Source organism: Ochotona curzoniae, unplaced genomic scaffold (genome assembly GCF_017591425.1).
Source record: "Ochotona curzoniae isolate NIBS_2020 unplaced genomic scaffold, NIBS_Ocur_1.0 contig_2861, whole genome shotgun sequence".
Lineage (NCBI taxonomy): Eukaryota > Metazoa > Chordata > Mammalia > Lagomorpha > Ochotonidae > Ochotona > Ochotona curzoniae.
The window spans coordinates 1,595,570-1,615,724 of record NW_024465620.1 but is presented as its reverse complement, the minus strand read 5'-3'; the positions used below and the strand labels follow the sequence as shown (position 1 = coordinate 1,615,724).

Genomic DNA, 20,155 nt, shown 5'->3' with positions numbered 1-20,155 from the left:
ACAGGTGGGGTGGGGTGGGGGCTTCAGAAGGAAAGAGGAAGCCGGGAGGGGTGGGCACAGCCTGGAAGCTGCGCACAGGGACCCTGCAGTGGGAGTCACGCACCCTGCAGCGCCATCACTGTGACGTAGGTTTTGTTATGTTTTGAGGAGTGACTGAGCCTGCAAAGGCAGGACTGCAGGACCAGCAGCAGGGGCGGGGGGGAGTGGGGCAGAGCCAGCGGGGAGCCCTAAACAACCACCGAAACTACAGGTGTAAAAAGGGGCAGCCCGACATGGTAAGCCACTGCAACAGGTAGCACGGATGGGCGCCGGTGTGTGTCCCCGCTGCTGCACTTCCCATCCAGCGCCCTGCCTGTGGCCCTGGAAAGCAGCCAAGGACGGCCCAAAGCCTTAGGACCCTGCACCCGTGTGGGAGACCCAGAAGAGGCTCCTGGGTTCTGGCTGGCCATTATGGGAGCAAACCAGTAGATGAAGGATGTACGTCTGTAACAGTGCTTTTCAAATAATAATAATAATAAAAAAACATCTTAAGAAAAATCCCTGATTTGCCGCTGTTGGCAAGGGCAGCTTGGACAAGCTGTTCTCGGTGCCGGCCGCTAGGGGGCGCTGTTGCTGCAGGCGTGGATCCCAGCCCGTCGCCCTCGGGCGGCCAGCCTTCCCAGGCTTGGGGCAGGGACCCTAAAGCGGAAACCGCCCGGGCTGCCTCGGTATTCTGCAGAAAGAAGCCCAGGCGTGGTTTCCGCCAACACCAGCTCAAAAGCCACAGCTAAGCTGCCGCAACACAGTGAGGTGGAAGTCATGCAGGTGCCAGCTCTGCCCCACAGCACCCGGTCCCCTCAGCCACAGCAAGGAGCCCACCGCAAGGACCCAGTTCACCCCCCGGGGCCATGGAGAAGAAGCTGAGATTTGAGCCACAGCTTTCTCAGCAAAGTCTGATGCTGCATTTGCAGGGTGACCAGATGGGTGGACGCACACAGCCTGCGGGCAGGGGGTTCAGACCCACTTGGAGATGATCCCTGAGCGCCGACCCCCTCCCCACCCTGCCTCTCTGCTTTGCCCACAAGGGGCTATTATGGCATATGCAGTGTGGTCCGCTACGGGCCTGTCCGCTACGGGCCTGTCCGCCTCTTGCGCGTCCTAATGCGCTGAGACCTGCGGACAAGCCCACGGCATCTGCCGTTACTCTGTCAGCCCAGTTCCTCCTCAAGCTGGTGCCTGGAGCGCCCTCCTGTCCAGGTCCTGCCAGGGCTCCCGGCCCTACCAGTCAGGACACTGCTGTCTGGCACCAGGGCAGCCTTGAAGACTTGGCAGAATGTGTCTGCTTCACTTGCTTCCTGCCACCCCCTCCATCCCAGTGCCCTCCTTGATGTCGCCTTGCGGAAAGACCCACACTGAAGCTGGACCCTGGCCTAGGTTTTATTGCCCCTGGCAGCAGAGGCAGGTAGGCCGTAGGGCTGAGGCCAACAGAGTCCTGGGGTCTGTGTGGGCATGGCTGGGGAGCCGGGGGGCTGGTGGACACTCGTGGGGGCTGGGCTAGGTGTGAGCGCCGGGCTAGGTGTGAGCGCCAGTGTCTGTGCTGGAAAACTCGCCAGTGAAGAGTCATCCAACCCTCTGGGGGGTCTCTGAGGCACAATGGTGGGGGGAGTAGGGGTCTCAGGCACAGAGACGCTGACCTGGGGATCCCTGAGTGCCCAGGGGTGGAAGTCATGGGAAGTCCACCCCAGGATGAGGCGCACGTGGGGTTCAGAGCTCGTCATGGTGCCGTGTCAGGTCCTCGCCATAGTTGGTGGCCTGGCTGCCCACGAACATGTTCCAGTTGCCCAGGATCTCGGCTTTGCTCAGGCGCCCATCCTGCCAGGGGGGCGGGGGTGAGCGAGGACCCTGCAGCGGGCCTACCCCAGCCCTTAGCGAGGCCCCCAGGTTCCCGGCACCAGTTTTGCCAGGTATGGGGGTGGGGGTTCGTGGGAATCCCATGGCAAGCCCACTCCAGCCCTGAGCAAAGTGCCTGGTACCCACCTTGTCGGTGTCGCTCTCATGTAGCAGGTGGTTGGCCTCCACCAGTGGCTGGTCCTGGGCGGGGGGCAGTACCCAGTGGCCCACCTCACTGCCGTCCAACTTCCCATCCTTGTTGAGGTCCCGGAAGTCCCGGAACTGCTGCCTTTCTGTCTGCACCCAGGCCGGCTCCTCCTGGCCCGGTTCCTCGGAGTACAGATCCGCTGGGTGGGAAAAGCAAGGGGCCAGGTCAGGGCCGCTGGACACGGCAAGGCCTGGCTCCCAATGAGCCCAGCCCCCGTTTCCTGTCTTGCTAAAGATTCTGAACAACATCCAACCTCCAGGCGAGCCTAAGGTCCGGATGCAATGGCATTGACTGACAGCCCCGCAGGGCAGGCTGCCCCGAGAACTGGGGACACACCCCTGATCTGGCCCACGGCAGCCTGCCTTATTCTGACACCCTCGCTCTGGGTCCTGGAGACTTCAGAAGCCAGCCCTAAAGTGGGGCAGCTGGCACCCAAACTGCTGCCCCACTGTGTGATGCTGGCATCCCAGGCAGTGACTTAACCAGCTGTACCACAACCTTAGTTTCAAACGGATTAAAAAAAAAAAGAGTAATAAAGTTTCTTTGTTTGAGGTTCCCACCAAGGGGCGTGTGGCCTGCAATGGGGGTTGCGTTCTGATCAGGAAGTGGTTGTAGTCTCCCTTGGCATAAGTGTGGACTGGGATTGGATGCACCGAGCCGGGCCAGACCCCAACACCCTCTGGTGTCCTGGAGGACCGGGATAGATGTGGGATGGACTAGGCAAGGCCTCAAACCCCTACTGAGCCATGTGTGAGCCATATGTGGGTATGGACAAACCATGGCTGGGCTGAAACATCCAACAGCAAGGACCAGTTTGGGTTGAAGGTCAGTCAGGAAAAGCCACTGTTCCTGCTATGACAGGAGGTAGACTGAGTAGTGCTGGCTCATGGACCCACTGGTATGCGCGAAACCTGGCACTAGGAGAGGTTCTGATGGAGGAGCCTGGGCAACTCCTCTGGCAGGACAGACCCGGCAGGTAAGCGTAAGAAACATGATAGGAAACAGCCCAGAACAGGCCATGGAAAGTTACCCACTGGCATACATTTGGCAGAGGTCGGGGGAAGACCAGGCTGAACCTATCCATGTCATCCACTGGCAAATCCAAGCACCAGAACAGTGTGGGTCAAGCCGGGTTCGGTCACAACAGACTAATGCACAATACGGAATGCCAAGGTGAGGTTGCCTGTACCGGAAGTGACCGCAGTGCCCAACCAGCAAGCGTGAGAACAAGGAAGGGAGGGGGCAGAGCCGGCAGGGGCGTAAGGGAGGGTTCCTTTGCTGGACAGCTGCTCCCGCTGGAGAGCGTGGGCTGGGATGGGGGCAGACCAGACTAGGCAGGGCTACAACTCCTATGTGCCTCATGTAGACTAGATCAGGGAAAAGCCAGGCTGGGCGGATTATTCCTACTGGTACAAACAAAATTAGAGTGGGTGAGGGTTGTTTGGGCTTAGCCACAGCATCAGCTGGCAGAAGTTGGCACTGGGGGCTAGTTCTGTCAAGTCAAACCACAGGACTATTCTGAGAGTGCATAATCTGGGAGTGGGAGAGGCCTGGGAGGGAAATAGTGGGCTCCTCCCTCTTGGGTTACCACTTCCATGGGAGGACATAAAACTAGGACAGGGGCTGGGGTGGAATGGGGTGTGGAACAGACTGGACTACTGCTACACATACTGGCAAACCAGGGTAGGGGGCGGGCCTGGTGAGGGTTATTGTGGGTCGCACCAACTAGGCTGCAGCTTCCACTGGTTTATGTGAAGGCTGAGTATGTGCTGGGCAGAACCAGGCTGGACTGCAACACCCATTGGTTCCAGTGGAAGTCGGGAGTGAAAACAGAACCAACCCAGCAATTGCAACCACCCACTGATCGGGGTGATGGACTGTGCCGGGCCCTGTACTTGCTAGCACATACAAGAATCTGGTCTGGGAACACCTCAAAGTTTCTTTGAAGATCTCCCCAATCGAAATGCCAGACTCAGAACCCTAACCAAGAAAAGACAGAAGACAGAACAGGTCATCCAACCATCTCAGCTATATCTTGGCAGCAAAATACGGAGCAGAGACTCTATGGTGGATTATGTCAACCAGTGGATTCTTCAAAGACCTGATAGTGCTTGGAGTGGCAAGATTGGCAGCAATTCCGATTGTTGAAATATCAAAACCACTTGAGCAAGAACCTCAGAGCATACCCTACATCCGGGACCTAGGCAGGGTGGGAAATTGGGTGGGCCTTCTCCCTTAATACCCCCCTTTAATCATGAAGGAAACAATATGGAAAAAATAATAGTCTTACCCACTTTCCTGTAGCCCTTGAACCTTTTTACCCTAACTAAATTAAAAAAAAAAAAGTTTCTTTGTGCCAGCTGACCCTGGGACACACCTTCCGCACCCATTGGTGAGCACCATGGGCTGGGGTCCCTGGCCGTCTCTCTAGGTCCCTGTGGCTGCCCGGCAGCAGGACAAGCTCCCGATGGCTCCTCCCTCTCTTGGGTGCTGACCCTACGTGGTCTTTGCACCTGCTGTGCCCGTTCCTGGAGCAGCTCCTCCCACACATACCTGCTGTCCCTCACAGCCCTTCCTTGCTCTCATGGCCTGCATCTGTCAGCGCTGGATCTGCCCTGGCTCCCCATTGAGCAGGTGTCCCCAGAGACCCCTGCTGCATAGGGGGATGCGTTGCCATCTTTTTCATTACCGTTTCACTGAGGATTCTGCCCCCCTCTTTTTTCCAGCCTGTTCTGGGCTGTGTGTTAGAAGTAGCCACAGTTTAGCCAGCCAGCTGTGGCATCTTTCCTAGTGAGCCAGGACACCGCTAGTGAGGGGCCGGAGGACGCCATCAGCAGCCTCATCATCGCTGTCCCCCAGGTGTCCCACGTGCCCGGATGCACATCCCTCCATGCCCCCCACCCCGGTCCCTGAGACTGCCTGTCCCTGTCTGTGTCAGTGCACTGACCACACTCCTGCCTCAGGGTCTCTGCAGCTCTGGGGGTGCCAGCTTATGCCCCAGCGGTGCCTGGGGCCTCTCACCTGCCCGCAGGATCAGACACATTTCTGCATGGAGCTCTGGGCTGTGGTGATCTTGCTCTGCCTCCACCCCCAGCAAGGCTCGTGACTCTGCAGCCGGGGCAGAGACTGGCTGGAGGGGGGTCCCTCCCCCAAGAAATGGAGGCTTACTTTCTCACTCTGTGTTCGGTCAACCACAGTATACATTCAGCGCCCAATAAAAAACTAGCTCAGCCTGACAGTTATATGTCCCAGGGGCCTGGCACGCCACAGTGATGGGTAGGTGCCTAATCAAGGCTTGGTGGGTGCGGGACCTCCAGCAGTGCCACTGCCAGCTCTGGGGACAAGGCCACTCACCGATGTACTCCTCCACTTGCACGAAGCCATCTTTGTTGGTATCCAAGTCCTCCAGGGTCTCCTGGGGGGGATGAAGAGGCGTTAGGGGTGGGAGTGAGGGGCCCCCTACAGCGGGGGGAGGAGCTGGCCCCAGGCTCAGCCTCTCTGGGTGCTGGGTGGGGCTTTGGGGACAACGCCCCTTCCGCAGGCTGCTCCGGTCACCCTGGGCGCCCAGGGCTGGCCCCCAGGAGCCACAGTCACTCACGGCAATCACGATGTCCCGCATGTGCGGGAATTCCTCGGGGTGCAGGAAGGCGGTCAGCTCCTCTCGTGTGGCCATCAGGTCGCCGTCCTGGTCGGCCACCCGGAAGCGCCGCTCGTCCCGGGCCAACATCTTCTTGTAGGTCTCGGCATCCTCCACGTCGTGGAATTCCTCACCTGGGGCAGGAGCATGGGTACAGGGTGAGGGCCGAGGGACCCCCAGGCCCCTGGAGCTAACTAACAGTTGCTGGTGTCCCCCAAAAGCATGCCTCACAAAGTCCATGGCAGATATGCCTTAGGAGCGAAAAAACATGCATAACTCTCACACTGTGGCACTAAAATGTGTTTATATTATTGAATTTGAAAGGCAGACTGAGAGAGAATCGCCCATCAAGTTTTGTGCTTCAATGTCTGCAGCAGTCAGGGCTGGGCCAAGCTGAAGGCAGGAACCCCAGGGTGCAGGAAGGCGGGACCCAAGCAACTGAACCACCACCTGCTGTCTCCCAGAGTGTGAAGTTGGAGTTGAAATTGATACAGGGATGGCAAGTGGGACTGGAGCGGCATCCTAACCTCACCCCTCTGGCTTACAATGCCAGTTGATGCTGTCCACTACAATAAACAAAATGGACTCTTCTAGGGGTCTCTCAGCCAACGTGTAGTGCAAGCACCTTGCAGGCCGAGCTCTGGACAGACCCTACCCTACCCAGTCCTTTGCAGAAGTCCTTGCCAATTTCAGGATGAGAAAGCAGACTCCCAGAGAAAGGAAATGGTTTGTCCCAGTGCAGGCAGCTAGGAATGGTGCACGCAGGGACCCCTCAAGCCCAGCTCAGAGGTGTAAGAAGATGGGGGACTCCGAGACACTGGGGCACAGAAGATGAGCACCAGGTGATGGCAGGCAAGGCCAGGTCGAGAAGATACGGGGTCTCCTATGGGGGGTCATGAACCGGGGAGATGAAGAGTCAGCCTGAACATGGAAGGACCAACTGAAGTGGAGAGTCAGGGGGCAGGGTGGATGGCTCTGGGACTCCCAGGGTGAGACGTGGTAGAGGCCCTGGGACGGGAAGGAAGGGGCCCCTAGTCAGGGACGTGAACCCCAGGACGGAGTGGGGTCGGGGGTCTGAGAGGTCTAGAGGCCTAGCAGGTGTAGCCTCCCGACTCCTGGTTACATACAGGCTAGGAGTCAAAGGTCACAGGTGCTGGATAACGGGGTGAAGGGTTCTCAGAGGAAGGGGCAGCGTGCATGCAGGGAGCAGGGCCGGGCCCCGCGCGTACCGGGCGCGTAGTGGCCATAGGTGGCGTTGCGCAGCTCCTCCCAACCCACGCGCCCGTCGCGGTCCGTGTCGTACGTGTCCCAGGCCGCGCTCACCGAGTCCCGAATGTGCCGCTGCTGGGTGTGCGCGATCCACGCGCGGAGCTCGGCCAGCGACACCCAGCCGTCCCCGTCGCCGGCACGGTCCATGCGGTCCACGATCCGCCTGCGAGCCGGGGCGGGGCGAGCGTCAGTGCCGGCCCCGCCCCCAGCTCAGGCCCCGCCCCCACGTCGGGTCCGTCTCCTGACACAGCCCCGCCTTCACCTCGGGCCCCGCCCCACGCAGAGCCGGGCCACGCCCCCTGAAACAGCCCTCCTTATATGGAGGAAAACGAGGCCCCACCTCACATCCACTCCCGCCCCCCACAGGTCACTCCCGACACAGCCCCGCCCTCATCTCGGGCCCCGCCCCACGCAGAGCCGGGCCACGCCCCCTGAAACAGCCCTCCTTATATGGAGGAAAACGGGGCCGGCGGGGAGAGTCCGAGGCCCCGCCTCCGCCCAGACCCCGCCCCAAGGGAGCGCAGACACGCCCCCTGCTGCGCCCCGCCCCCGCCCCGCTTTCCTTCCCGAAGGTTCTGGTGGGATTCCCTCGGAGCGACCTCTGCGGCCTCTCCTTGGCTTGTGGACCTGCGGAAAGTGACTTCACGGCCCCCGTACAACATGGGGATTCAACGACAGTTACTGCCCCACAAGCTGGCTGCGGGAGCTCGGTCTGCGCCAGGCTGACCCCGCTGCCCCGCAGGACGCTTGCTGCCGGCCCTCCTCACGCGGCTCCCCGGCCGCCGGCTCACCTGGCCTCCAGGCCACGGGAGTCCCGCTCCGGTGCTCCAGGGTGCACCCAGCAGGCAGCCAGAAGGAAATCACCACATGTCAACAAGGCCCCCTGGCACACCCTCAGGCCTGGCCATTCCTCCTCAGGCCTCCTGGGCCTTGGTCTCCCCGTCCGTCCGTCTCCCCAACACTCTGTCTCCCTGTCCCTGGGTCTCCCATCCCTCCGTCTCCCTGGGTCTCCCATCCCTCCGTCTCCCCGTTCCCTGGCCTCCCATCCCTTAGTCTCCTCATCCCTCCGTCTCCCTGTCCCTCCGTCTCCCTGTCCCTCCGTCTCCCTGTCCCTCCGTCTCCCTGTCCCTTAGTCTCCCCAACCCTCCGTCTCCCTGTCCCTTAGTCTCCCCAACACTCTGTCTCCCTGTCCCTCCGTCTCCCTGTCCCTCCGTCTCCCTGTCCCTTAGTCTCCCCAACCCTCCGTCTCCCTGTCCCTTAGTCTCCCCAACACTCTGTCTCCCTGTCCCTCCGTCTCCCTGTCCCTGGGTCTCCCTATCCCTCCGTCTCCCTGTCGCTCCGTCTCCCCGTTCCCTGGCCTCCCTTCCCTTAGTCTCCCGGTCCCTCCGTCTCCCTGTCCCTGGGTCTCCTCGTCGCTCCGTCTCCCCGTTCCCTGGCCCCCGTCCCTCCGTCTCCCTGTCCCTCCGTCTCCCTGTCCCTGGGTCTCCCCATCCCTCCATCTTGGGCCTCAGCATGGGGCCCTGCCCATCCAGCTTGCTCCCCCGGTTCCCTCAGCCCTGTCTGGTCCCTGCTCCTTATTTGCTGCCCCCTGGACCAGGTGAGCCTGACTGGTTCACAGCAGTGATGTGGCATCCTAGCAAGGTGCTCCAGGTGGATGCTAGTGGCCAGCCAAGACCCAGGGCCAGCACGGTCCTGCCCTCAGGCCCACTCTGACCCTGTGGCCCCAAGCAGAAGGGACCATTCCCTGTCTCCCCTTGGCGACTGGATCCCATTCAGGCCAGCTCCTCCTCAGACACAGACCTCCACCATCTTCCTGGCTCTTTCTCTGCGTCTGTCCCTGAGCATTTCCAAGGCACAACCCCAAGGGGACAGAGGGGCCAGCCGAACCCAGGCTAGGGGGCCCACGGTGGCCTCGGGTGTCCACTGCAGCCCTGAGCCCCACATCGGCCCTGTGCACGCCCCGAGTCTCCTACCCCAGGCGAGCCTGGCTCTCCTCCGGGCTGAGTTGGTCGAACTCCTTGGCCACGTCCCGCCCCAAGAAAGCCTCGTGGTCATACTGGAAGTTGCCGTGGGCATCGTCATGCGGGGCCTCGCTCAGCGGTGCCGCCTGGTGCACCCGGGCCTGGCCGTGCGGGCTCGCGTCCGGGGGCGGCTTCCCCTGCGCCCCGCGCCTGGGCAGCAGGACCAGCAGCAGCAGCAGCAGCAGCGGCGGCAGCAGCGATGGTGCCCACATCCTCGATGCCTGGAGAGCGGGGAAGGCCAAGGGGTGAGGAAGGGGCCACGTGGCGGGGTGCTGTTGGTGGGATGGGCCAGGAGAGGTGGGCAGCAGGCTGCAGAGGTGGAGGCTCCAGGGGGACATGCAGGCCGGGGTGCTGGGAGTTGCAATCCCACAGGGTCCCCCCGGAGGGCTTCCAGGGGGAGGTGTGCAAGGCATCGTGGTAGCCAGTGAGCCGGTCAGAGCCCTGTGGCATCGCTCGCGGGGCCTGGACCCTGACCCCCGCACCCTGCCGCCCTGTCCCGCGCCCTCCCCTTTACCCAGGCTCCCGGCTCCGCTGCGCTCCCTGCTCCCCGAGCTCCAAGATGCCCGAGGTGGCCGCCCGGCAGGCCCCGCCCTGCCGCCGGCGAGCGCTCCCGGGAGCCCCCCACGGGGCGGAGCCCACGAGCCGCAGGCGCCCCTTGCCACGTCCACAGGCGAGCGGGGTCGCCCGGGGAAGGCGGGGTGGGTGACGCCGGCTGACGCGGCCACGCCGAACTACAAATCCCGACAGGCTTCGGGGCTCCTGGCCGACCACCTTCAGCGGCGCTACCCCCCAAAGTTTCATGGGAAATGTATTTCTCTCTTGGCTTTTGTTGGAATGAACCAAGGGTGGGAAGCAGGCTGCCGATGGTCCAGTGTCCCTCAAAGAAGGAAAACTCTTCTTGCTTCACTGGGACAGACTTCAGGCACGAATTCTTTACAAGTGTGACGTAAATATTTGTGAAGGAAAGATACATAGAAAAAGGGGTAGATTCCCCAGTAGAAACTGGAGCGCCCCCACTCCCACCGCGCTTGCTCCAACACTTGAAATGATGAACACAGCATGATTGGGATCCAAATTCGTGTTATATGTTACGTGTATATTAAGAGGGCAAACTGAGGCAGACCACAGGAACATGGGTCCTCCTGGAGGCTCAGAGATGCCGGGATTCCAGGGGTCTCACAGCATGAAAGAGAACCGACCGCAGCCGCTGCCAGCAGCCAGCACGGGGTGGGGAGGCCTCTCAGGCGGTCGCTGGGAAGGCGTTAGTGTCCTGAGGGTCAGCATCTTGGGGCAGACCCGGGGTGGGCAGGAGGGTGCTAATGTCATCTCCACGGAGGAAGATCCAGGGGCCTGGAGAGAGAAGGGGGGCCAGGTCAGCAACTCTGGGACACCCCACCTCCACTCGCTGCCTGCCCGCCCCAGGGCTGTCTGAGCACCCTCTTGGTGCCCCGCACCTGGCCGTCCGCTCTTCATCCTCCTCCACACCACAGCTCCACCGGCAGCCAGGGCCACGAGCAGCAGGAGACTGACCACTATTCCCACCACGAACACGGAGGAGGAGGCGGCAGGTGAGTCTGCAGCAATGGAGAGGGCTGTGAACTGCCGGGCCTCTCTACCTGTCCCACTGGGAGGAAATTGGGGTGTCCTCATCCCTCCCAACCGCCTCCTCCTTGGCAGCACCCAGTCTCAGGGCCAGACACTCTGCAGCTCGGACGTTAGCGTGGTGGCCAGCAGTGGGGTGGCCGGCAGCGGCAGCAGCAGGGCTGGTGACATCCCAGCGCATCCCAGCACAGAGCCAAGGGCAGGAGGAAGGCAGTCGGATGTAGGGCCGACCGGCCACAGCGGGCAACAGGTGGTCAGTTCAGCAAGGCCAGCAGCTGGAGCGAGCACGGGGTAGCAAGGACGCAGCACAGAGCGTGTGGTGGAGAGCCTCACCCAGCGTCACGACCAGGGGCTGCGCCAGCCCCGCGTGCTGCACCACGCAACGGTAGTGGTGCTCATCCCCGCTCTTCACCGTGAGCGACGACCAGGCATAGAAGGAACCATCGCCGTTGGGGCCGAGGCCACCAGAGCCCACGCCGGCCGCCAGCCCGTCACGAAGGAATCTGAACTGCAGCTCGGGTGGGTAGAAGGAGAAGGCACTGCAGGTGAGCAAGGAGAAGCCAGGGGTGCTGGGCCGGGCCTTCAGGCGCATGGAGGGCGGCTCTGCAGGGGTGGGAAACAGGCAGGTCCACCGGTGAGCCTGGGGGGGGGGGGTGCCTGTTGGCTGGCGGCCAGGTGCTAGAGCCCCACCTTGCAAGCCCAGGGCGGGCTGAGCAGCTAGGCACCTGGGCAACAGAGCTGTGAACAGAAGGAACAGGAGCCGCTGGGACACAGCCTGCCAAGTGAGATGAGGCAGGTAAAAGCCTGGTACGGATGCAGCTCAGCCTCCTGCTCAAGGAAGTGAGAGCAAGTGCCGCTGGCATTGGCAGGACAGGAAGAGAACAGTGGAACCATGAAATGCCAACCCGTGGGAAAACGCAAATGAGCGTGAAACAGCTAGGGCTGTACCAGGACAGAAACTTTTATTCTTACAACTACTTACACAAAGATTTATTTTTATTGGAAAGCCAGTTACAGAGAGGACAGAAAGATTCTCCATGCACTGGTTCACTCCCCAAGTAGCCACAACGGCTGCAGCTGATCCTGAACCAGGAGCTTCTTCCGGGTCTCACACAGGTGCAGGGTCCAAGGCTTTGGGCCGTCCTCCACTGCTTTCCCAGGCCACAAGCAGGGAGCTGGATGGGAAGTGGAGTAGCCCGGACATGAACCAGCATTCATATGGGACCCTGGCTCATGCAAGGTGAGGACTTAGTGAGCCATCATGCCAGGTCCTAAACATTTTAATTCATAACTTGAAACTTCTCTAATAATAAAATTTAAGGTCCAGGCGATGGGGTTGTGGCACAGCATATTAAGCCACTTCCTGCAATATCAGTCCTCCAGTTAAGTACTGATTTGAGTCCCAGCTGCTCCACTTCTGATTCAGCTCCCTGCTAACGTACTTGGAAAAGCAGCAAAGTATGATGGCCCCACTACTTGAACTGCTGCACCCATTCAGGGACCCAGAGTGGCTCTCTGGCTCCTGGCCACTGCAGCTCTTTGGGGAGTGAACTGACAACAGATGGGACCGGCAATAGATGTGAGATCTCTCTGTCTCACTGCTTTTCAAGTAAATGGGGCACAGAGAACGCCACCACATGATGCCAGGCTGGGTCCTGTGGAGGTACTGGGGACCCATTTGCTGTTCTCAAGGGGGCTAGCTCATTCCAGCTTTGTTTTCTTTTTTTCTTTCTTCCGGAGGAAATACTAAAAGTTTAGGACAAAGAGAAAGCACTCTAATCCTGTTTTGTGCAAAAGTACACAGTTTCAGAAAGGTCTTATGAAAACGGAATTCAAAGTGCTTGCTGACAGGCGCCCCATATGGGATGCCAGCACAGAGCCACCATGCCACCATGCCAGACCCCAATAAATTAATCCTTAGGTAACCAGAGCGACAGGCCGCCTGCAGAACCGGAGGAGGTGACTGGGTTAAGAAGGGTTAAGGTCTGGTATGTAAGGCATTTGGACCACTGGCTCACAAACAAGGGAGCTGCCAGGGCTCCGCTGCAGGAGAGCCGGCCCACACCTGGGCGTGGTACCAGGGCCCCTCCGTGGAGGCACACTTGGCGCTTTCCTGTCAAGAGGGAAGCTAGTGCGTTTCTCTTGAGATGCTTCTCCGGCAAGTCGGCAAATTTTGCTGCAGTCAGGCCCGCGGCCAAGGGCAAAGGCAACAGCAGTTCTGCATTTTGTGCTTCCTGCTGCTTCCCAGCGGATAGCTGGAGGGTGTCGGCAAAGAGCTCACACAAAACACACACTGTCAAAAACACAGGCGTCGGAAAAATATGCACATGCAGTGAAGAAAGTAATCATGTAAAAACAGAAAACAAACAAAAAAAATCTATGCATCGTTCACCCAGACATGAACTTCAGCAGACTGATTAGGGCTGCTGTTGTAGCACAGAGGGTTAAGCTGCCACACTGTGTGGCGTATCAGCATTCCACATCAAAATGTCTGGCTTCGGCCTGGCACAGTAGCCTAACAGCTAAAGTCCTTGCCTCGCCTTGAACATGCTGGGATCTCATATGGGCACTGGTTCTAATCCTGGCAGCACCGCTTCTCATCCAGCTCTCTGCCTGTGGCCTGGGAAAGCAACCAAGGACAGCCCAGAGCATTGGGACCCTGCACCCGCGTACCCGCGTGGGGGACCCAGAAGTTCCTGGCTCCTGGCTTCGGATTGGCACAGCACCAATCCGGAAAAAAAAAAAAAAACAAAAAAAAAAACTGGCTTCTAACCTTGGCTCCATTCCTGGCTTCCAGCTGCCTGCTGATCTACCCTGAAAAGTAGCAGGTGATGGGGCAAGTGTTTGGAGCCCTGCGGCCCACATGGGAGACGGGTGCGCGCTCTGGCTCATGACTTCGATCTGACGCAGCCCTGGCTGTTCAGGTGTTTGGGGAGCGAACCGAAAGATGGAAGTATTGTCTCTCTAATTTTCAAATCAATTAAAAAAATTTTTTTGAAGGATTTATTTGATTTTTATTGAAAAAGGCAGATATACAGAGAGGAGGAGAGACAGAGGAGATATACAGAGAGACAGAGAAGAGGATCTTCCATCTGATGATTCACTCCCCAAGCGGCTGCAGTGGCTGGAGCTGAGCCGATCTGAAGCCAGGAGCCAGGAGTGGGTGCAGGATCCCAAGGCTTTGAGCCATCCTCAGTTGCTTTCCCAGGCCACAAACAGGAAGCAGGATGTGAAGCAGGGCCACTGGGATTAGAACCAGCGACCATATGGGATCCTGCCATGTTCAAGGCGAGGACTTTAGCTGCTATGCCACCAAACCAGTTCTAAAATTTTTAAATAAAGACAGTCACAGCCCTACCTCTGACTTGATCATCCTGACTACAACTCAGTGAAAGCAGGTCCGAATCCATGTACAAACACGTTCTTGGCAACTTTATTCTCAACATCCGCCATCAGGAAATACATCAAATATCCACTGAGAAACCGCACAGCCACCAAAACCACTGGGTGAGACACACCAGCAAGACGAGGCTCATGAGTGAAAGGCAGCCGCCCGATTCAAGGGCTTCCACACAACCACGCCTCACTGAGGTGTCAGAGAGAAGACAGGTGGAGGCCTGGTGCCTTCTCCATCTTGATCTGGCACAAGCACATGGGCACGGGAGAAAATGGACCAAGAGGTAAGTTACAGCTCAGTACTAAAAAAAAAAAAGAGAGAGAGAGCAAGAGAAGAGACTGGCATGGTAGCCTAGTGGCTAAAGTCCTTGCCATGCATGCACCAGGATCCCATATAGGCGCTGGTTTATCCTGACTGCCCACTTCCCATTCAACTCCCTGCCTATGGCCTGGGAAAGCCAAGGCTGCTTGGGGAAATGGCTCTAGGCGTGCACGAGGGAATAGCAAGACAGGCCAAGATGACTTTCATTCCACAACAAGAAAGTTTTAAATGCCTACTAGGATCACCTCAAAGTACTCGGATCTGTCCTCAGGACACCAGCTCAGCGGGTAAATGCTCGCCTGATAATCAGAGGCAGCCATGTGGGTGCTAGTTTTTGACTTGTCTGCTCCACTTCCCATCTAGCTCTTTCTTGCGGCCCGGGAAAGCAGCAGAGGATGGTCCAAAGCCTTGGGACCCTGCACTTGCATGAAAAACCCGGAAGAGGCTCCTGGCTCCTGGATTTTGATTGGGTAAGCTCTGGCTGTTGCAGCCATTTGGGGAGTGAACCAGCAGATGAAAGATCTTTCTCTCTGTTTTTTCTTCTCTCCATAAATCTAATCTGCTTTTCCAATAAATAAATAAGTCTTTTTTTTTTTTTAAGGACTTGGGGGCCTCGTGCAGTGGCTCAGTGGCTAGAGTCCTTGCCTTGAACACATCAGGATCCCATATGGTCGCTGGTTCTAATCCCAGTGGCCCTGCTTCCCATCCAGCTCCCTGCCTGTGGCCTGGGAAAGCAGTGGAGGACGACCCAAACCCTTGGGATCCTGCACCCATGTTGGAGACCCGAAAGGGGTTTCTGGCTCCTGGCTTCAGATCAGCTCAGATCCGGCTACTGCAGCCGCTTGGGGAGTGAATCAATGGACGGAAGAACCTCTTCTCTGTCTCTCCTCCTCCCTGTATATCTGCCTTTTCAATAAAAATCAAATAAATCTTTAACAACAACAAAAGGACTTGGAATCCAATTTAAAGAGAATGAAGTGTATGATGAATTAGAACACATGGTAAGAGGCAGCGTGCAGGCACAACAGGGTAACCTTGTATCAGGGTGTCTGGACTTCCAGTTCAACTTCCTCCTGGAAACAGTACAAAATGACTCAAGTGCTTGGGCCCCTGCCACCCATGCGGAGCCCTCCGCGGAGGTCAGCCAGGCTCCTGGCTTCGCCTGAGTCAGCACTGGGTGCTGCACGAGTTTGGAGAGTGAACAAGCAGAGAGAGGATCAATGCCTCTTGGTCTCGTGCGCTGCGTCACTCTGCCTTTCAAGGAAAAACGGTAAGGAAAACGTGATGAGGGGCCTTTTTTTTATTGGGAAGGTAGATTTACAGAGAGAACAAGAGACAGAGAGATCGCCCATCTACTGAGTCACTCCCCACGTGACCGCAACAGCCAGAACTGGGCCAATCTGAAGCCAACCAGAAGCCTCTTCCAGGCCTCCCACACGGGTGCAGGGTCCCAAGGCTTTGGGCCGTCCTCGACTGCTTTCTCAGGCCGCAAGCAGGGAGCTGGATGGGAAGTGGAGCTGCCGGGATACAAACCAGCACCTACATGGGATCCCGGCGCGTGCACAAGGCAAGGACTTTAGCCACTAGGCTACCATGCCATGCCCCTAAATAAATCTTTTAAATTAAAAAAGATTATAAGATCTAGGGGTTCAGGGCCCGGCGAATCATTGGACATAAGATCTTCCTCTCTGTCTCTCCTCCTCTCTGTATATCTGACTTTCCAATAAAAATAAAATAAATCTTAAAAAAAAAAAAGATTTAGGGGCTAATAATAAACACAATGAAACTACTGGTTGTCAGCCAGTGAGAGCAGTGGCTGATCCGCTCGCAGTTTCAGACAACAAATGAAAAAGGCAAGATAGAATCCCAACGCTATCTTCAATGCACTACGTCATGTCCCTACCCTCCAATCTCCTAACCCTAACACCTTGTCCTAAATCACCATAATTCAATCACAGGGACCGCATGCTACCAACCCAGTCAACCCAACTACTTCTCTACAGCATGGACGCATCCCGTCCCAACCTCTTAGTCCCATCAATACCTGGACTTTGGGGAACAAGATTTGAATCATGCCCCTCAGGGAGACAGTCAAACTGATACGCACCCAAGGAAATAACAGACCAAGGTAGCGGGTGCTGGTGGTTGCTAAAATCAGGAAGAAAACTAGGGGGGATTCCTTGGCAACACCTAAACCAGTCTGCTAAACTGGACGGAGTGGTGTGGCACAGAGTCTGACGAGCAGACACAAAGACCACACAGCAGCCACCCTGAGCGCCTGAGCAGCGAAGCTCAGCTGGCCAGACCCCTGGCTTTCTTCAAAACAAAACTACAAGGAAAAGGACCAAAAAAAAAAGGGAACTTACAATTCAAGATCATAAAAATGAATTCCAATTAATGTTATAATTACCGACCCGTTGCATGCAAAGCTATAGGACTGCTAAAAGCAAGCAGAGATGGAGGTGATCTTGTGACCTCAGAGCTACAACCTCCACACCCTGAAACCAAAAAGGCAGGACACTAGACTTGATGGAAATGAAAACCTCTGTTGTGGGGAAGACACTGCTAAGAGGAGAGAAGCTAGTGACAGCATGGAGAACTGGAAAAACTAGAACACAGCGTGCAAATGAGTGCAGGAACTCAGCAGTAAGAGACAGAAGGACTGTGGATCTTCAGCAGATGGCATTGGAGCCTTAAGAGCACTGACAACCACAGGGTCAGCAACTGGGAATCCGCTGACACTTTGTTTCAAGAGCACTTTACTGGCAGAGTAACACACTGCAATTCTGACAGATGACATGCAGACCCTGACATCTAGGGCAGCAAAGAGCAAGAAGGACCACACTGAATGGTCATTGCTGAGCCCCACGGAGGCGGAACAGCACCGATAAAAGGAAAAAAAGGAATCCTCAGCAACACTGATCTTCCTGCATCTACAGCCAGAGGCCAGGTGCACAGTGGGACAGGTGCGCAGGCCAACGGGGGAGGACAGAACCCGCCAGGGCCCCAGGAGAGCGCTCACCCTTCCACTCCAGGTTGCCGCGGCCCCTCTCCAGGTGCCCCAGCAGGCGCTGGGGGCAGGAAGTAAGCAGGAAGGCCTTCTCACTGCTCACCACCTCCGCCTGTTGCTGCCACTTGGAGCCGATGGTCAGTGCCTCGGGCCAGTCCCCACTCCAATTGCCCTGCTTGGGGTCAAAACTCATGAAGTCCTCGCCGTTCAGGGCGAACGTGGCCGTGGGCACCGAGGCGTTGTTAGCATCCAGTTCACAGCCCAGCAGGCCCTGCAGGGTGTAGGAACCTGGGATGCAGACACACAGGTCAGCAGGCGGGCTGGGTGGGGATGCCCAGGCTCTCCCGCTGGTCCCCAGGTGGTACAGCCTCACCTTGCCCCAGCAAGGACAGCGCCTGCAGGAAGAGCTGCTGCTTGCTCCTCAGATCCATCGTCTCCTTCTCCCAGTACCAGGAGACCTGGTCTTCCCAGATCCACGCCCCGTAGGGCTCTGCCTCATTGCGCCGGCTGCTGTAGCTCAGGTATTGCTGCGGCCCCAGCCAGCCCGACACCCAGAAGTTAGGGGTCCCCTGGTCGGGGCTGGAGACGGCCGTGATATGGTACAGGAGGGAGAGATGGCTCCCTGCGTGTGTAGGAGGAGAGAAAAGTGAAGAAAGCCAAGGTGGGGGCGGGCACTTAGCTAGTGGGACAGAGAGAGAGGTGGCAGAGGTCTGGAGTGGGGACAGAGGCCCAAAGAGAGAGGGGGGACAGAGACTGAGAGAGACAGAGACCCAGAGGGAGCGAGAGTGGCCTGCAGGCAGAGGGACAGTGGGTCCGGGCCCAGTCCCGGCAGAAGGTAGACCCACAGAGAGCGATGGAACCGGGAAGCCCGGGACTCGACGCCCCGGTTCCCCGCTCTCCCTCACCTGCTCCGAGCGTCCCAGCAGGCAGCAGGCAGAGCAGGAGTCGCAGCGCCCAGGGCAGGAGCCGGGGGCGCCCCATGCTGCGCGGCCGAGCTGCGGCGGGAGGGGCGCGTGACTCAGGGCCCGCCCCGCGCCCGCCCGCCCGCCCGTCTGTGGCCCCGCGCCCGTCCGCCCGCCTGCCCGCCCGGGACTGCGGCTCCGGCTGCGCCGTGCAGGCCGCGCGTGAACCTTCGCCCCGCGGGAGGAACGCTGGGGTTAATGAGTGACCGACCGGAGCTGCCGGACCGCCCCGTCGGCCCCCACACCCGGGGCCCTGCGCCCTCCCACAACCACCCCCCCACAGCCCTCCTTCTCCCGGGTGCCCGACCTTCTCCCGGGTGCCCGGCTCCCGTGACTGGAGACCCCAGTTCCGCTCTCACATCCTGTTCCCGGCCTCCAGGAACCCCCAGCCCCACCCCTCCGCCACCGGCACACCCCGGGCCCTGGGCCGGCCCCCGCCCCAAGGCCGCCAGGGCGGGCCTGGCTTCTGGGCTCCTGCAAGGCCCAGCTGTCCAGGCCAGCATCGGGGAGGCCTCTCCTCTCGCTCCAGCCTATGCAAATTTTTTTAAAAAAAGTCCATGCATGGATTTCTGAAACTTTGTGCAGAGAAATATGTTGCAGTTCCATTTTCTAGGAACTGATTGCCAAGTCTCTATTTCCTCCCACAAATCTGTGCCTTGTTCCTTCCCTAAGAATCCCCTATACCCGCGCAGGTGGCTGGTCCTTCCTCAAAGAGTTCACAGAACCTCCCTTGGCCCCTTGAGCCTGCTGCTGACCCAGCAACAGTTTTCTTCACAAACTTCCATTTCTTTTAGCAGAAGTCACCGACAGCTCCCAACTGCTGGTGCTCCCGCCCAGTGGCCGCAGCAGCTGGGCGGGCTGGGCCAGGCCGCCTCCTGTGTGGGGGGCACTTGGGCCGTCACCTGCTGCCTCCCAGGGCATGGGAAGAATTGGACACTCCTGCCTGGGGTTGGAGTGGAAGGCACTCCACCACAGTGCACCCTGCTGGCCCCGGCAGCCCACCCTGTCCCCGCTGGATGCGATTCACCTCCTGCTGCAAGGTTTCCACTTTCTTCCGGTTTCTGTTCTCAGAGGCACTGGGTCCACCTAGCTTACTCCCTCTGTGCAGTGTGGGGGGCTGTGCTGCTTCTGGAAGTCGCAGGGGGGCCGACCGTGTCGCTCTCCTGCCTCCCTCTGAGGAGCCCTTGTGATCCTGTCAGGTGGCCCGCAGGTGATCCTAGATAAAGTCCCCATCTCACAGTCCTTACCTCACATGGTGGGCAAAGTCCCTTGGACCACGTGAGGGGTCCCCCCCCCCAGCCCCGGTTTCGGGTGTGAATGTCCAGCACTCCAGCCCTAGGACGTCCTCCCCAGCCTGCTGGGACATGCATGACCTGACCCCACCCCTCTTCTATGACCTCTCAGGGCCGGCCTTGACATTCCCTCTTTGTCCCTGCTGCCTGACCCCAAAGGCCTCAAGGCCCCCAAAGCCCATGCTGGCATAAGGGCTTTTTGGGGTGTCCTCTGGCTGTCTCCTAGCACACCCTGCCTGTGGTGCCTGGCATTTTCAGGCCATTGTTCCAGCCCTTTGACTGGAAGGGGTGCATGACTGCCACACACCCTACAGTGACATCCCAGGAGGCATACCATTAGATAAACATCAGAACCGGCAGCCCGAGGTTTCCCTTCTTCAAAAGAGTGCCCCGCCCTCAAGCTCCCCACTTGCAGGAATTGGGGTGGCACAAACCTGAACAGCCACGCCCAGCCTCATTCAGGTTTGCTGGCTGAGCTCGCCCAGCAGGAAGCTACAGCTGGGCCCAGGTGTGGGAGCCAGGACCGGGTCTCCTTACAGGGTGCAGTTCTGTGTGGCCTGGGACCCC

The 20,155-nt window shown here is 58.6% G+C and overlaps 2 protein-coding genes across 3 annotated transcripts; both read right to left on the bottom strand.

Moving 5' to 3' along the window:
- Nucleotides 1-1,398: 1,398 nt before the first annotated feature.
- RCN3 (reticulocalbin 3) lies at nt 1,399-9,661 on the bottom strand. Of its 2 annotated transcripts, XM_040977972.1 has the most exons (7): nt 9,519-9,661; nt 8,957-9,225; nt 6,944-7,146; nt 5,676-5,848; nt 5,432-5,492; nt 2,017-2,216; nt 1,399-1,851 (listed from the first exon to the last, which is right to left on the bottom strand). In XM_040977972.1, the coding sequence occupies exons 2-7, from the start codon at nt 9,214-9,216 to the stop codon at nt 1,744-1,746; spliced, it is 1,005 nt and encodes a 334-aa protein (XP_040833906.1). In that variant the 5' UTR covers nt 9,217-9,225; nt 9,519-9,661; the 3' UTR covers nt 1,399-1,743. The 2 variants fall into 2 exon arrangements, with proteins under 2 accessions (XP_040833906.1, XP_040833907.1); XM_040977973.1 differs by lacking the exons at nt 8,957-9,225; nt 9,519-9,661 and having other exon boundaries at nt 7,038-7,111.
- A 406-nt stretch (nt 9,662-10,067) lies between these two features.
- On the bottom strand, nt 10,068-18,674 carry FCGRT (Fc fragment of IgG receptor and transporter). Its single transcript, XM_040977958.1, has 7 exons — nt 18,604-18,674; nt 18,240-18,329; nt 17,708-17,956; nt 17,347-17,622; nt 10,940-11,209; nt 10,459-10,578; nt 10,068-10,354 (listed from the first exon to the last, which is right to left on the bottom strand). The coding sequence occupies exons 2-7, from the start codon at nt 18,313-18,315 to the stop codon at nt 10,245-10,247; spliced, it is 1,101 nt and encodes a 366-aa protein (XP_040833892.1). The 5' UTR covers nt 18,316-18,329; nt 18,604-18,674; the 3' UTR covers nt 10,068-10,244.
- Between the last annotated feature and the right edge of the window lie 1,481 nt (nt 18,675-20,155).